Raw genomic sequence first — 16,176 nt, forward strand, 5'->3', positions numbered from 1 at the left:
TGTTAATATCAGCAAATTAAATATTTACAACATGCATAATTCATAATTCAATACAATTTAAGTACTTGCAGGGCCAGTCACCTTTTTCCATGTTCACTGTGACATTAAGTTTTGTAGCTACAACACCAATAGTAAAATTCTCACGGAAGCAGCAGAAAAAAAGGAAGTGTGTGTGTGTGTGTGGAGAGAAAGGGACAGACTGTTATGTAACGCAGGCCTTGCCTTTTATTGTGAAGGCCTTTGCCGGAAATGCTTAGTGTTTCCTCACTGTCGTTTCTTCCTGTTTGTGTTTCGTGCGATATCGTCCCACATTGCTGTGGAAGTTTTCTGTGTTCTCTGTAGAAAGGTGACGAGACACACGGGAACTGTTGCTGGAAAAATGTGACCGTTTTTGTTGAAAGGATGAGCGATTGTCGCGCGGACACCGTCGGTGGGGATAACTGGCGGAGACGTACAAGGAGTGCGCGAGCGTGCTGCAGACAAACCACCGAAGCGGGAGTTGACGAGTCCAGCGTGCTTCGGTGTCTGAACGTGGGAAACACGGAAGAGGACCATGACATGGAGGAGGACACCAGCCTCTTCAAGCAGGACGGCCTGGAGCAGAAGGTCATGGCGCCCCGCTATAGTCTGCTGCGGGAGGTGGGAAGGGGAACGTACGGCGTGGTGTACGAAGCTCTGGCCCGGAGATCGGGTGCTAAAGTTGCTGTAAAGAAACTGCGGTGCGACGCGCCGGAAAACGTGGAGCTCGCCCTGCAGGAGTTCTGGGCGCTAGCAAGTCTAGAAAAAAGGCATCAAAATGTTGTTCATCTAGAGGAGTGCGTGCTGCAGAGGAACGGTATGGCACAGAAAATGAGTCATGGAAACAAACTGTCCAAGCAGTACCTGCGCCTGGTGGAGACATCATTAAAAGGTGGGGGTCGCTCTCGCTTAGCCCTACAGCTTTACCTGTTTGAGCTGAGATTAGATAAATTGGATAAAAGATGTGTTCACAATTAGTGCCGAAATAAAATAGCATCCTAGGTATTAGATAGTTGTGCTGTGTAGCAACATGTTTTGCTTTTAGGTTAATGTAACCAAAATAAGAGGATTATTCAGTGTACTTTTGACTTTACGTTCTAAGGACGGGGCACTGCGTCAGATTTAGATATGGATTTGCTGCTTGTGCCACGGTTTTGTCATATTTTGCTTCAATTACTAATCATTGGGGTTCATTAGTTATCAGTTTCAGTTCTGGCTTGGTCACAATTTGGATCACTGGTGACCTGATTGTTACCCAGAGGAGGCTGTTTAATCTTGCTGGTTTTACTTTTTGTGATTCGTGCCTTGTGCTGGCCTGTAGCCATCTTTTAAAGGCCCATAATAAGGTTCTTATGCTTGCAAAGGTTAGTTTGGAGGGTTAGCTTTGTCATTATAGCACAGTTGTTTTTGTCGCCATGACACAGACTCGCTGGGGGATGGGTAGATTTTGACACACTAAAATGGAGTCTGTTGCGTTGCTTGTGTTAGAGGTAATTTTCACATTCCACTCACAATCCGTGCACTTAAGACAAGTTTACACTTACACCGTTTTTGCTTTGTTGGTTTAGCCTGTCTCGGTGCCATCACCTCCCTGGCGATGCTATCACCTCCCTGGCGATGCTTTCTTTAAACGCACAGTGACAATGTTATCTTAGGACAGTTTATCTCAGGCCCACCAGTCATTGATTGGTAGGTTTTCTCAGTAGAAGTGGCTTTTGATATGTGTATTAACATACACCACATCTGTGTTCTTCTTTCATAAGGGGGGGGGGTGTAGATATGTCTCACCATTTACTTAGTTTACTTATGTAACAAGTACAAAAACCCCATCAAAGATTATTGCCTCAAGAAGATCAAAGAAGACGTGGGCAGTTTGCCTTGGATTAAAAACTGTGTTATGGGGCAATCGTGGCTCAAGAGTTGGGAGTTTGCCTTGTAATTGGAAGGTTGCTGGTTCGAGCCCCGGCTTGGACAGTCTCGGTTGTTGTGTCCTTGGGCAAGACACTTCACCCGTTGCCTACAGGTGGTGGTCAGAGGGCCCGGTGGCGCCAGTGTCCGGCAGCCTCGCCTCTGTCAGTGCGCCCCAGGGTGGCTGTGGCTACAATGTAGCTGCCATCACCAGTGTGTGAATGTGTGTGTGAATGGGTGGATGACTGGATGTGTAAAGCGCTTTGGGGTCCTTAGGGACTAGTAAAGCGCTATACAAATACAGGCCATTTACCATTTCTTTACAAAGTATTTATAAAATTTATTAACTTTTGTTTTTCTACAAGAAAACATAAGCTATAGACTGGTTGTTCAACACCTTTTTGACACTAATTCTTAGTGACATAAAATATTCCCACAGTGTACTGGTAACACATTTTCTTGGTAAGTGAAAGGTTAATTTCAGGCAGAGACGCAAATCCCCTTTGGGGTTGCGTCAGGAAGGACAGCAGGCATAAACTCTGGCAAGTCAAACTACGTGTCAAGGGAAGCATCTAAAAGTAGGTTTTCCTAAAGACATGTATAACATAGACTCGATAATACACAACCACTTAAAAGAGAGTACAAATAATGTAGCAACTTGTCAGTACAGCATAGAGCAGGGCGATATGACCAAAAATATTTATCACAATATACATTTCAGGGCTCTCAAAATTTCAAAATCCCTGGTAGCCCTTCGGGCAGGGACTCTTCAGTTTTTGGTAGCCCAAAATAAATTTAAGTAGCCCGAATAAAAAAAGAGAGCAATTTTTTGATTAATGTTTTGTTTCCGTTATAATATTATACATTAAAGTATAATATTGTAACGGAAACAAAACATTAATCAAAAAATTGTTGAAACACAAATTACAACATTGTATAAAAATTACAATCATCAACTTAAATACTTGGTTCTAATTGAACAGAAATTTCTATGAACTTGTAAGAACTGTGTAGTAGGGCTGCTCGATTATGGCAAAAATGATAATCACGATTATTTTCACTGAAATCGAGATCTCGATTATTTGACGATATTTATTTAACAATAACAATGTATTGAATAATGACTTTAAAGACTGTCAAAAAATAATATAAAATAGTGTGCAAATACTGATAACAGTGCAAATGTTTGCAATATAAAAAATAAATGAAAAATGTAAACATCTGTTTAGTGAACTTTGCTACAGTGTCGTAGCTGCACCACAGAGCAACACTGCAAAGTTTACACACTATGTCTACTTGATCCACGTCTGTTTTTTTTTTTTTTTCTTTTTTTAACCTCTCTTTTCAACCAACGGCAGTCACTCTCCTCTCCAAATAACTTCTGCTTAGCTTTCCGAGCTTCCCTCGGGTCCTCTTGTTGTGACACGTGTTCGAAATGCAGAGAGGTGCGCTCGATTTGCCACACGGAGCAGCGCGAGAGTAAAGCACGAGGGAGGGGCTAATAATCGGCTCAGGCATTTTTAATGATCGTTGAAAGCCCAGATCGTAATCGTGATTAAAATTCAATTACTTGAGCAGCCCTACTGTGTAGGACATGAATCAGTCTGTGTCAGATCCTGAATTTGAAATTTCCACTGAAGTCACGGGTAAGAGACAAGTGGAACCAAGATCGAGGCCATTTGCTTTTTGAAGTTTGCAAAGACTGCTAAATTTTGCCAGTGGTAATTCACTCTTTGCAACATAGTACGCTGTTCTAAACAGATTTTTCGGGTTTATTTTTAGTAATGCATTTCTCATGGATTCTAATGGGGGCCTTTTTTAAAATTACTGGTCCCAGTAACAAAGGCGCTTGTCGATCGAGGGAAAACCAACAACACACCCGGCATTCGTTGTCAAAATAAGACGCGCACCAGATAAGAAGTTGCAGCGTGCGGGACGTCGGGCTAGCGATTTTGCGAGCCCTGCTTTTGGAAATTTGCGATAACGATATAACTGACGATATAATTGACACTAGACAAAATACTCCACAACTTTATTAGTGCAAAAAAAAAAGAAACCCCATTAATGTTTTTTCACTTAAACAAGCAGCTGTTTTTTATGTGCATTAAAGTTCTATAAATAAATAAAATTTAACAGTGCAAATTCCTCGCTGACAGTTTAACCAAAAGGCATTTCCAGTGGAAACTGGCCGACATATCCTCAGCATAACCATGTATAATATCCACAAAACTTAAAAAGAGGTTATACACACACAATACGGTAATATTATGTTGAAGCACAGTACGTATCACTGCGCGAGGCTCCTGCCTACGATAGTCCATCAAGCAGTGCGGCTTAGTAGCTTAGCAAAGTCATACTAAAACATTTGACAGATTTTCGAGCGCCGTGTACATAAAATCGTTTCAAGGTGAGTAAGCACAACCAGAATTCATACATAAGGCACACGGGATTACACTGTCAATTTTCAGAAAAATCAAAGGATTGATTTTAAACGTGCTGTGTGGTAATAACGACGGCCCGCTAGCATGCTCTACCAAAAATTGTGGTTTGTTGTGTATCTGACGGGCGAAAGATAAACCAGTTCCACACCAGCGAAGTTGCAGCATTTTTACAAACCAATTCTGGTTCATCTGTTTCATTCAACGATCCGCTTTCGCCCTTCACATTCTCTGTCGCCGCCATGCTTTTTCCACCATGTGTGCATGAAAACAAAGGCACTGCGCAGGCGCATTTTACCCATATTCTATCACGATATTCCTCTTTCTTATCGTTGCCTAACATTTTACCGGTATTAATGTGAACGGTATGATGTGGGCCAGCCCTAGTACAGCATACCCTGTTTATCATACATCTGGACACTTACGAGGACCATAACTTGCAAAGGGATCATTCAATTCAATTTTATTTATATAACGCCAAATCACAACAACAGTCGCCTCAAGGCGCTTTATAATGTACAGCAGATTATACAATAACAGATACAGAGAAATTATAGCCAGCCAGTGCAGCAGCCCCAACATGTCAGTAAATTTGACACATTTTGCTGCGTCTATTTCTGTAATTCAGTGTCAGTAATGAAAATGAATGCACATGCTGCTGTCAGTGCTGTAGCCTGTATAATTATATCAACAAAGGAAAATAAAAATATATTCTTCAGCCGACCAGAAAAATCCCCAGTATGCTAGATTACCAGTGCAGCCCTGTATATAGACCTTTTGTAGATTGTGTACAGTGTGTATCACTGCTAGATATCAGTAGATTACATTTTCAGCCAACTGCAGTCAAAAATGTAATCAAACTGTTTGTCAGAGGGAAACTGAGTTTTAGCACAATGTCGGGAGTAAATAAGGATTTTTATGCACATAGTGTGTGTGTGTTAGAGCCCTGATTTCAATTTAGGAGATGAGTTTTGAGGTGAAGTGGAGGAAAGCTGTGGAGGGGGCAAAATGAGAGGGAGATAAAGAAAATCATGTTAAATGGTCATATATAATTTGAATGGGGCTGCAATGATTCATCGAGTGACTGGAGTATTTCTTATCCGATTACTTGAGTAATTGATGACTCATTAAATTACTCGATGACTAACGGTTTCCCATCTGTAGAACTGGAAGTCTTTTTGCACATCGAGATGCCTGCTGGCCATTAAAATGAATGCAGGTCTAAGGCACTTCGTCATACCACATACACATCACTTTGATAAACTGTGTCATTCTACATTTTTTTTCTCTCTTTTTTTTTTATCATTTTTGTTTTTACTGTCTATCTGATAAGTGTCTCGCTGTTACAGGTGAGAGAGTGCTTGGCCCCCCAGAGGAACCTTGTTACCTGTGGTTCGTCATGGAGTTCTGCGAAGGAGGAGACCTCAACCAGTTCATCTTATCTCGGCGACCCAACCCACGAACAAACAGCAGCTTCATGCTCCAACTAACAAGTGCTGTTGCTTTCCTGCACGAAAACAATATTGTTCATCGAGATCTCAAACCTGACAACATCCTAATTTCAGAGAAATCAGGGACTCCAGTTCTGAAGGTGGCAGACTTTGGCTTGAGTAAAGTTTGCGCTGGTTTAGGAAACACCAGTGAGGGAAAAGACTGTGAAGACAAGAACAAAAACGTCAACCTCAACAAGTTTTGGTTGTCATCTGCTTGTGGCTCAGACTTCTATATGGCTCCTGAGGTGTGGGAGGGCCACTACACAGCCAAGGCTGACATATTTGCCCTGGGCATCATCATCTGGGCCATGCTGGAGAGAATTACTTTTATTGATTCTGAGTCTAAGAGGGAGCTATTGGGTACCTATGTGCGACAGGGAGGTGACATTATGCCTGTTGGTGAGGCACTTCTCGAGAATCCAAAGATGGTACTGAGCATCCCACAGAAACGCAGGTCATGTATGTCAGATGGAGTGAAAAAGCTGCTTCAGGACATGCTCGCTGTCAACCCTCAGGACCGACCAGATGCTTTTGAGCTGCAAGCCAGAATGGACCAAGTTATGTGTACTACATGACCCTCAGCCATACTGTTCTACAGGTACACGTCTCGTTTTAATCACCCTCCAGCATTCTGTTTTGCTGACGGTTATTCTGCCTTCAGTTCGTCTGCTAGTACTGTTTGTATTGTTTAGCTAACAGCATTCCTTGTCCAGATTTGCTCCCTCTGCTGAGTCAAAGTGAATTGAAAAGAAAAAAATCGATCTGAACTCATTGTACATTACTGCTATCTGAAATGTTCAGCCTGCTCTGTAATGTACTGGAGAAGTATCATATGAAGTAACTTCAGATCATCCTTTAGACTGAGACAGTTTGGGGAATTTCTCTAAAGCATTGCCAATGCTATGTCAATACTACTTCATATGAAATCAAGATATTATTGTGGTTTAACATCAAATATGCTTAGTATTGACTGCACAGGTTTTATTTGATGTTGAGGACCAAGAAAATAGAAAACTAGCAAAGGAACCAGCCGCCAAGGAAAAGTACAAGATAGGAAGGCCTTGGGCTACCTAATTAATTCTTAAACTTATTACTAAATATTATTTAGTCAATATTACTACTGAATTTTTTTTTATTCACTAAGTACCTTCTGAAAGAAAAGTGGGAAATATCACCAGCCGATCTCCAGTAAGTCTCTTATTCTGTAAAGGAATAGAACCTTCCAGTCTTGAACTGCAGCTCGCCCCAGTGGTAATTGCTCAGCACATAAACCAGTCTTCCACCTGCTGCAGCTTCTGTAAAGACAGGCATACACTGTGTGACTTTTTTTTTTTTTTTTTTTTGGCCCATTTTGAGACGATTTTTCACCTGTGTGTCGTGCATCGTGTAGTATACATGGGGTAATGAGAGGCGATTAAGACCTCATGACCATCTCCCAATCAACGGTCGTATGGTCACAAGAAAATCAAACCTGTTTGAAATCCTGGTCACCCCTCGTGAGGGTATCTCACTGATGAAGCAGTGTCACAAGCTGATTTAACGCAACCTCTCACGCTGCGCATGCGCAAACACAGAAATAGAAGTGAAAAAGACAGAGCAGCATGGCAGTGCAGTGTGGGATCTGGACACAGATTGCAGTCTCCCCACTTCCGGGTTCCTCTTACATTTCCGGAAACAAGAACACCACGTGTTGTGTATGGACGCACACTGTGAGCAATCAGGTTACATCAGCACGTCGGGCATATAGTGTGAGAACATGCATTATGAGCTACGAACTTCTAACTCCTGCGATTCAGTCGCACAGTTTGAGCAGGAGCTGAATAACGCGACTGAAAAAATCGCAGTGTATGCCCAGCTTAAGAGTGACCCTCCAGCTCACTGTGGATCTCCAGAGCAGATCAAGTGCTGCAGTCCACAAAGGTGGAGACTGAGAGTTATCATTCCATAGGATGATATGATTTTGGTTAAGTAGCTGAATGATATAAAACACCAGTGCATCAGCAACCTAGCCAGCTAGCCAACATAGAGTAAAAACCATAGACAGCAGAAAAAATAAACGCAGACTGTTCGATATGACTCCACATGAACAACTGATTGACTGAGGTGGATCATCCACTAGTAAACTTATGGTGTCAATAATAAGTTGCCATATGTATTCAGGAAAACGGTCCAAGTAAAGTGTGTTTGGGGAAGCCGTGCGTTGTATATCAGGCCAGTAAAGTATGGAGACAAATTTGCCTCACAAAGGTAGCAAGTACGTATGATATGATCCACAAGGGTAAACTAAGCCTTACAAATGTTCTGTGATTTATGTGTAACATTTAAGGACTCCCGCATGTGCTTCAATCCATACAAAGATATGAAGCAATCTGACCACATGTAAAACTGTTTTACTAATGCATATATCCAAACCTGAATCAACACTGATCATGTACGCAAAATTTATGAAGTTCAACTCATGAATCTGATCATTTTCTTGATGTATGCATTTGTAAAAGAGTTTTACATGTTGTCAGATTGGTTCATATTTGTGTGTGGATTCCCTACTTTACTGGCCTAATATACAGTGCACGGTTTCCCTTCTCAAGGATTGTTCTGTCTCCAGCCTTGGTGGGGCTGTTCTCATATTGTTCCCTTGCCATTAAGAATACACCTTGGATGGTTCAGTGGAGAACAGCTGGTTTATTTTCCTGGCTTCTGTTCCTATATCTCTTCGGTTTGCAGTTTTCAAAGACTCCGGTATGGACAGTTTGCTGTACTTCTTAGGCATCCCTTTCTTCATCACACTTCTCTACATTACAGATAGTTGGCTGCCTTCCCAATGTGTTGCCTTGAGCTTATCTAGTCTCCTCCTCCATGTAGAGTACTACTGCTTTTGGCTGTTCATCTTGTAGCCAAGCATCTGAAGGACCACTGCTGTATTTCTTTTAATATTGGCTCTGCCCTGCTGTCAAATTAAAGAGAAAATCGGATCGTCTTCTGAGAAACATCTTTGGATCGTCTATTGCTGCCTACCTGTGCTTTAATAACAATCTATATTATTCATATGAGAATTCTCATTTCTGTTCCAATCTGGTTCCTGTACGTTATTTGCCTCAAATTACATTTGAGGTGTGAGCTACTGGGACCTATTATACAGAATTAATTTATTTGTAATAGTGGGCGGGGCATTTGTTTGTGTAGTGCCTACATACTTTATTTAGTGACTGGACTCTGGATATTTGTTCTCACATGTATAAATGCCTGTGTGTATTGTGGTGGTGCTAACCAAGACCACTGGTTGAGTGACCAAAGCCCCAGTTATCCTTTGACCTCTGAGCCACAGATGGCTGGTTATAAAGGGAGCATACATTCCCTTATTGAACATGGTCAGTGCACATGATGGGTGAGCGTTGTATGCCGTGACTGTACAACACACTATGCTTGTGTTTGCCATTGCATAATGTGACATTGGGGGGTGGGGGCACTACAAACCCAGCTGACCTCCGGTCTCTTGCTCTGCTTTCTTCCTCTAAGTGTTGTGAAGACTCCCACCACCCCTGCATGCATTGTTTCAGCCATCCCCTGCTCATCTCCCTGCACGTTTTCCATGCTGAGCAAGACTGTCATGAGTTCAAATGGGCTGACTCATTTACAGTTTAATAATTAATATTTATGCAAGTAAAGTCACGAGCACAGATTTTTTTTCTGCAGTGCGAAATTTTGCATCATTGGATAAACATCAGAGAATGCGTATATGTTTGTTTTTCTTCATTGCAGTCACCGCATGCTCCTTTCAAGGCTAACACACATAGTGATTCACTAGAGTCAAACACACAGATACGCATGCACAAAAACACATGAATACACACCAAATCTCCAACATCCAGAAGACACAATACTGTCAGTTATTTTGTCTCCTACTAATGTGAAAACAACAAGAAGAAAGAAAGGAAGGGTAAAAGCTGCCAGTATTTTTGCATTTTTATGTGCGTGATGGTGTGCTAGTTGTTCTTCAGCAAGGAAGGAGGGACAAGAAGACTTGTAGAGGTTTGCTGACCCAATAGGTCTGGAAGAATTGCAGCCTCAGTGTGTACAGAGATACGAGAGAGAGATGGTATTTGTTCTGCTGACATCCTAGTTAACTCTCTTTGGCTTAGCTACAGTTCACAATGACCTAAAAATCACCAAATATTCATGTAAAGGTAAGCTCTCCATCACACAATTGCTCCAAAAGGTAGTCCTGTGTGATGAGCGTTTTGAGTATACAATAAACCTGTTCTGAATAGTATGTTGCAAAGGGTCTATCAGATTCTCGTGTTGCACTCATTATCAATGCGTATTCAGATTGCAGGATGAAGCTCCAAATCCCTGTTAAAGCTATCTAAGTCACTTATGTAACAGTACAAGTGGAAATGCATGACTGCATAACTGGGTGCAGTCTGCAGGGAAAGGCGTAATGGTTAAGTCACATTTAACAAAGGGCCTGTTTGTGCTGCAGAATTCAGCAGAGTTTTTGGATCCTCTCAGCTCTACCATAAACACATCTGTGCAGTCTGCCATGCTGCCACATATTTTTAATGTGTGAATATGACCAGGGGATGCAAGGTTTTTGGGAGCTGATCACATAAACCAGGTTTTCACAGATTCCTTTATTTGACCACCATAATGTTACATTGTCATCTCTGCCAGCGATTTGGGGTTGGTCTGGCTGAGATGGATTCTTTTATGATATACCCTGGGATCTGCCAAGTCAAACATTTGTTTTGTCTTGACTCTAGAGTCAGCTTACTCACTGTTCTTGTAGGTTACAGTATTGATATTCACTCATTTGATATACTGCTGACTTTGCCCTTGAAGATATTTCTGTGTAATTCAGTTTACATTCATTGTCCATCTGCTGGAAGCAAATGTGTCAATTGCTTAACGTGTGTGCAGTCTGCAGTGGGCATTGCTGTAATAAATTTGGGAGCTATTTACTGCAACAGGTACTGATTCAGCACATCTGCTGCTCTTTTCACATACTCGCCACTGCACATAGATCAGCCTTGTAGAATGTATGTCACTGAGGTCTGTCCAGCTGTCTCTATGCCATACATGTTTTTCTGAATCTGAACAACACCTGGCACCGATCTGAAATCCTCCAGGGGACAAGGAAAACACTTTTTAAACATGTTATTATTTTTAATGGCAGATGTGCTGCTACCAAACAGAAATGTGTCAGGAGAAAAGCAGTGTGCAGTTTGATCTTTTAACTCCAAAAATCAGCTAAGATTGACACGCTTGGTTAGAATATTTGAAGTCACAAATGTGACAGATGTCACAAGGCCCCGAGGCACATGAGGCACATGCACATGGCCTCTAGTGAGGTCAGCTGCCCATTGCCTCTGGTCGATCCCAGCAACAGTCGCCTGGGATTTGGTGCTGTATAAATAAAATTGAATTGAATTGGTTCTTTGGGACTCTCGTCCTTCTGCTGGGTTGGATACACAGTTGTTGCCAAAATGTGTGATCTCAGGTCTTCTCAGGTACTCTTTTGGGCTGTGGATGGCCCGATCTCCTGGATCTATCTCTGTCTGCCTTTGGCTCCTGGGGATTGTTATTGCAACTAGCCACCCTTGTAATCAAGTACATTTTGTAATTTCTCTCTCTCTCACACACAGTCAAGGAACTTTGGCACAACGGTGCATTCAGATCATAATTCTGATGGCAAAATGTGCTAGACATTACAGGTTTTTTTTTTTTTAATTTCTAACTTTATAGCAAATGAATTTATCCTCTGTATTTGTAATATAGGACTTTAGAAAAACAAAACAAAAACTTTGTCACTTTGTCCCAAGCTTGTCCACCTCCATGTCCCACGTGTAATAAACCAAAGGTTTTGTGCATCTGTCTGCTTGTTCACTGGTTCTCCTGCTTCTTTGCAGATGTGTGTTGCTGTCCAAAGCTGGTGCATCTGCCTTCATTCAACCTGAAGACTGTGAAGATAAAGAAGTAAAGAGCAGTTTCTCCTGTAATGTAGATGGTGAAATGGGATCATAATTCTTTTGCTTGTTAGATTAAATTCATTTGCCAGTGCTACTGATAAATGATTTGTTTCATCTTCACGATGGGAATAGATGGAACGGATAAAAGAGATGCAGCAACATTTTTCATTTCACACTTGACTTGAAATGGCGACACTTTGGTCGCCAGCCTGGAACTCTGATGATATTTAATGAAAACACTGTGATGTAAGATAAAAACTGCTGCTGGAAAATTTTCACTTGATGCGGTGGAGCGTGTGTGTGAATTTTTTCGTTTTGTTTTGGGGGTGTTTTTTTTGTTTTTGTTTTTTCTCTAAAAAGTGACAGCTTTCTGATCTTAGGACATGATAGAAAAGCATGTCAGCTGCTTTTTTTTTTTTCTCTGTTGGGTTTAAATTCTAGAATTAAGTAATAATAGCTGGTAAACTCTGTTAGCCACTGTAATAATTCCAGATGTTTTAAGCCAGAATTTGTGTTGTGGTCCCATTTGCCATCTTTCCAAGCTGCTTGTAGGCTGTCTTGCAGGCCAAGGTGTCAGTCCAAGCTAGTCCTTTCAAAATTTACTAATCATTTAATCTACAATGTGCTTGTCCATCACAATCCACGACAATCAGATCTACTCAGCTGAAGGTAAAAGGGTGTATCTTCACATTTGGGAAGTGGGACCTATTCATTACACTCCACCCCCTCCTGGTCACTACTGCATGCTTTCTTACTGCAGATTGCACCACCTATACAACATTTTGGCTTCTTTTTTGAATATCTCTCATTGAAGTTGAACTTTAGTGACACATCACCGCTCCATGTGTCATACCTTTAAATTCAAATTTGCACCAGCTGCTTCACCATCTTTGATTTTGCATGCAACTACATGATCCAGGGTATATGGGCCTTGATAATTTAGCTTCTTCAGTATTTAATTGTAATTATAGAAAAGGGAACCATGAATGTAATTTTACCCAAATAAGTTTTCCATTAATTTCAAATGAGATGGTGACTCAGCAGTTTGTTTTTTTTCTGTTCTTGGAGCTTTTGGCATGCAAAGTCACATTTTTACTGGGAACTGCAGTTGTGCTGTTTGAGCAAAGAAGCAAAGCTGCTGATGTCTTTCAAATTTTATGCAGTTTAGTTGTGCCTGGTATCAAATGTTTGAATGATTGCATTTGTAAGCAGAGGGAGATGTTAGTGCAATGACCCCCAGCTCAATATTTTGGATTCAGTTGGCTGCAGAGTTGCACTGAGCTGACTAAAAGTTGTCTTTGTAATCGTGCTACCTCCTGTTTCCCCTTTTCATTGAGCCATTCCTCACACATTCTGGGTAGATTTCATTTTTGCTTCCACTCATCAATGTCTGTTCTAATTTTCCTTGATGGCATGTTTAAAAAGATTTGCATTACAAGAACATCACATAGGTTTTGAAAAATCTGCTGCTGCCTTGTTTCTTTGTTTTTCCTTTTGTTCAGTGTGTTTAAAAATTAAAAATAACAAAACCCTTATTAACACTGACAGAGATGATTACATTTATTTAGCCCCGGATAGGTCATGAAGCTCTTAAAACAAATGTTAATTTCCTGACCTTCTGTGATGAACATACCTCAGCTCACCTCCTTTGTTTTATTGTTTTTTTTAAATGTTTTATTGATAAACTGGAGATGAGTTAATTTGAAGAGGGAAACTTGAAATGACTGTTTTGTTGTTGTTGTTGTTGTTTGTTTTTTAAATCAAGACTTCTGATCTATTGTTTGATTCAAATGACTCTTCTTAAAATATTATCCATATACATTCTGCTCCCGCTTTGTGCTTTCTTTTGCTGTTCAGGTTATGGAACTATTATGCCTGTCTAAACTTCAGTGACTGAGTCACTTGTTTTCTATGCAATCCAGCCCTGGCTAATTTGGTTGTAGCCCTTTGCTTCACATCTCTACAAACAGTTGAACACAATGAGGTCCAGAGTTTAAGTGGCTGACCCTTTGCAGCAGTCCTTCGTTCTGCCTTTGACTGCTAAAGCCATTTGAATAAATGGAAATGTTTGTGGGGGGTTTTTGTGTTTTTGTTTTTTTTATTGCCAACTACATAAAGGAACTGTTTTAATAAAGGTTGGAAATGCCTCTATTCTGTGTGACTTCTTAACATTGACATCACAGCGACTGGAGTGTTGGTAGGTAAGGGGAAGTTTTTGATGACAAATATTAGGATTAAGAGTCAAGTTTATTGTCATTACACATGTATAAATACAGGGTAATAAAATACAGTTAAGTATACAGATGTTTATATTGCTATACAGAGACCAAATGAACAGATGAACTCCAGACAAATGTAGTGTTGTATACATATGTACAGATGTACCGAGTGCTATGAATATAGCTTTCACTACTTAAACAGTAGCAGAGGTGTAGCGCTCTGAAAAGACTATAATACTGAACAGTGTACGCTCTATAACAGAGACTATGCTATGTCAGTGTCCTGAACTATAGCAGTATCCAGTGTGAGCATATCGTTAGCTTCATAGCATAATTGCCTAAGTCATTTGACTAAGTCAATGACTTAGGCACTTATGCTATGAAGCTAACGATATGGTGGAGGCTGAGAATGAATGACAGTCATGATCTTGGTCATCGGGAGGGATAGGGGGGAGGAGGGGCGTAGGAGGGTTGAGTAAGTGTGGATGAGAAGGTTCAGCAAGGGACTGAGTTCAGTACGATGACAGCTGTGGGGAAGAAGCTGTTCCTAAACCTGCTGGTTTTACTCTGAAGGGTCCTGTAGCGACATCTGGAGGGGAGGAACTGGAAGAGTTCATTGGCAGGATGAGAGGAGTCCCTGAGAATGATGCGTGCCCGGTGTAGACATCTCTTCTTGTGGACATCCTCAATGGCAGGAAGTGGAGTCCCTATGATGCGTTGGGCGGTTTTCACCAGTTCCCATACCAGACCGTGACACAGTTGGTCAGGATGCTTTCTATTGCACAGCGGTAGAAGTTACCCAGTATGTCAGCAGACAGGTGGTTCTTCCTCAGTGTCCTCAAGAAAAAGAGGCGCTGATGAGCCTTCTTGACCAGGCTGGAGGTGTTAGTTGGCCAGGACAAATTCTCAGAGATGTGGGTGCCCAAGAACTTGAAGCTGAAAACCCGTTCAAAATGTATCAATTTACTTCCGTCCATGGTCCATCCGTAAACTGTCTTCTGTATATATATTAAAGTTAATATGAATTCTAAAAGTCTTCCAGAGCAGTAAGTCGTGAAATGGTGGGTAGGTAGAATAGGTCTTGAAATAGGCAAATATACTCATATTGAGTATGCAAGAAAGTGCTGAGATATTGGGGGAAACTAAAATCATCCATTCGCTTCTCCTTTTCAGGGTCGCGGAGGGCGCTGGAGCCTATCCCAGCTGTCATAGGGCAAGAGGTTGCCAGTCTGTCACAGGGCTAACACACAGAGACAGACAACCGTTTGTGCTCACATTCACACCTATGGGCAATTTGGATTAATCAATTAACCTATCCCCACTAACTGCATCTCTTTGGACGGTAGGAGGAAGCCGGAGTACCCAGAGAACCCACGCAAACACGGGGAGAACATGCAAACTCCACACAGAAAGACCCCGGCCTGATGGTGGAATTGAACTCAGGACCTTCTTGCTGTGCGGCAACAGTGCTAACCACCGTGCCAACTAAAACTAAAATCATAAGTTTGCCAATTTAAAAAGGAATGAACAGTCTTTAAATGTTATTTTAGTTTAAGTTTAATGAAGTGAGAGACCAAAAATCCAGAAAAAATAATTTGCAATAAATTTATCCGAAGTTCTGTGGTAAGATGAAACCAAAACTGTGCTGGACATGCTTTGTTTGGAGGAATAGAGATGCTGAATATGACCCAAACAACACCATCCCCACAGGCAAGCACAAAAGTGGAAACACTATGCTGTTATGCTAAAGGCAGAAGACAACGTCACTGTCTTCTGCACCAATGGACAGGGCCATGTACAGTAAAATCTTGAATGAGAATCTCCCACCCTCAGCCAGGATGCAATGGATTGTGGACAGAATGACAATGAACCAAAACATACTGACAACAACAAAGTAGTGCCTAAAGAAGATGCACATTAAGGTCATAGCTTGTGTCCAGACCTCACCAATAGTAAATCTTTATAGGGAGTTGAGGTTTGAAGTTATCAAGTGGCAGCCAGGGAACCTAAAGAATCTGGAGTGTTTCTGTAAAAAGGAATTGGCCAAAATCCCTCCTGGGATGTATACAAATTTGGTACGCAACTAAGAAAGGTGATATCGCTTGCCCACAAGTGTTTCTCCATCAGCTGCTAG

At 41.3% G+C, this 16,176-nt stretch overlaps 1 protein-coding gene across 1 annotated transcript; it reads left to right on the forward strand.

The window, feature by feature from the left end:
- Positions 1 to 300: 300 nt before the first annotated feature.
- Positions 301 to 12,182, forward strand: LOC146631450 (serine/threonine-protein kinase 35-like). Its single transcript, XM_085353683.1, has 3 exons — positions 301 to 910; positions 5,714 to 6,455; positions 11,764 to 12,182. The coding sequence occupies exons 1-2, from the start codon at positions 403 to 405 to the stop codon at positions 6,430 to 6,432; spliced, it is 1,227 nt and encodes a 408-aa protein (XP_085209809.1). The 5' UTR covers positions 301 to 402; the 3' UTR covers positions 6,433 to 6,455; positions 11,764 to 12,182.
- Positions 12,183 to 16,176: the final 3,994 nt, after the last annotated feature.

Source organism: Diplotaxodon limnothrissa, linkage group LG5 (genome assembly GCF_057381915.1).
Source record: "Diplotaxodon limnothrissa isolate DT_005_m linkage group LG5, D_limnothrissa_male_GT1.1, whole genome shotgun sequence".
Lineage (NCBI taxonomy): Eukaryota > Metazoa > Chordata > Actinopteri > Cichliformes > Cichlidae > Diplotaxodon > Diplotaxodon limnothrissa.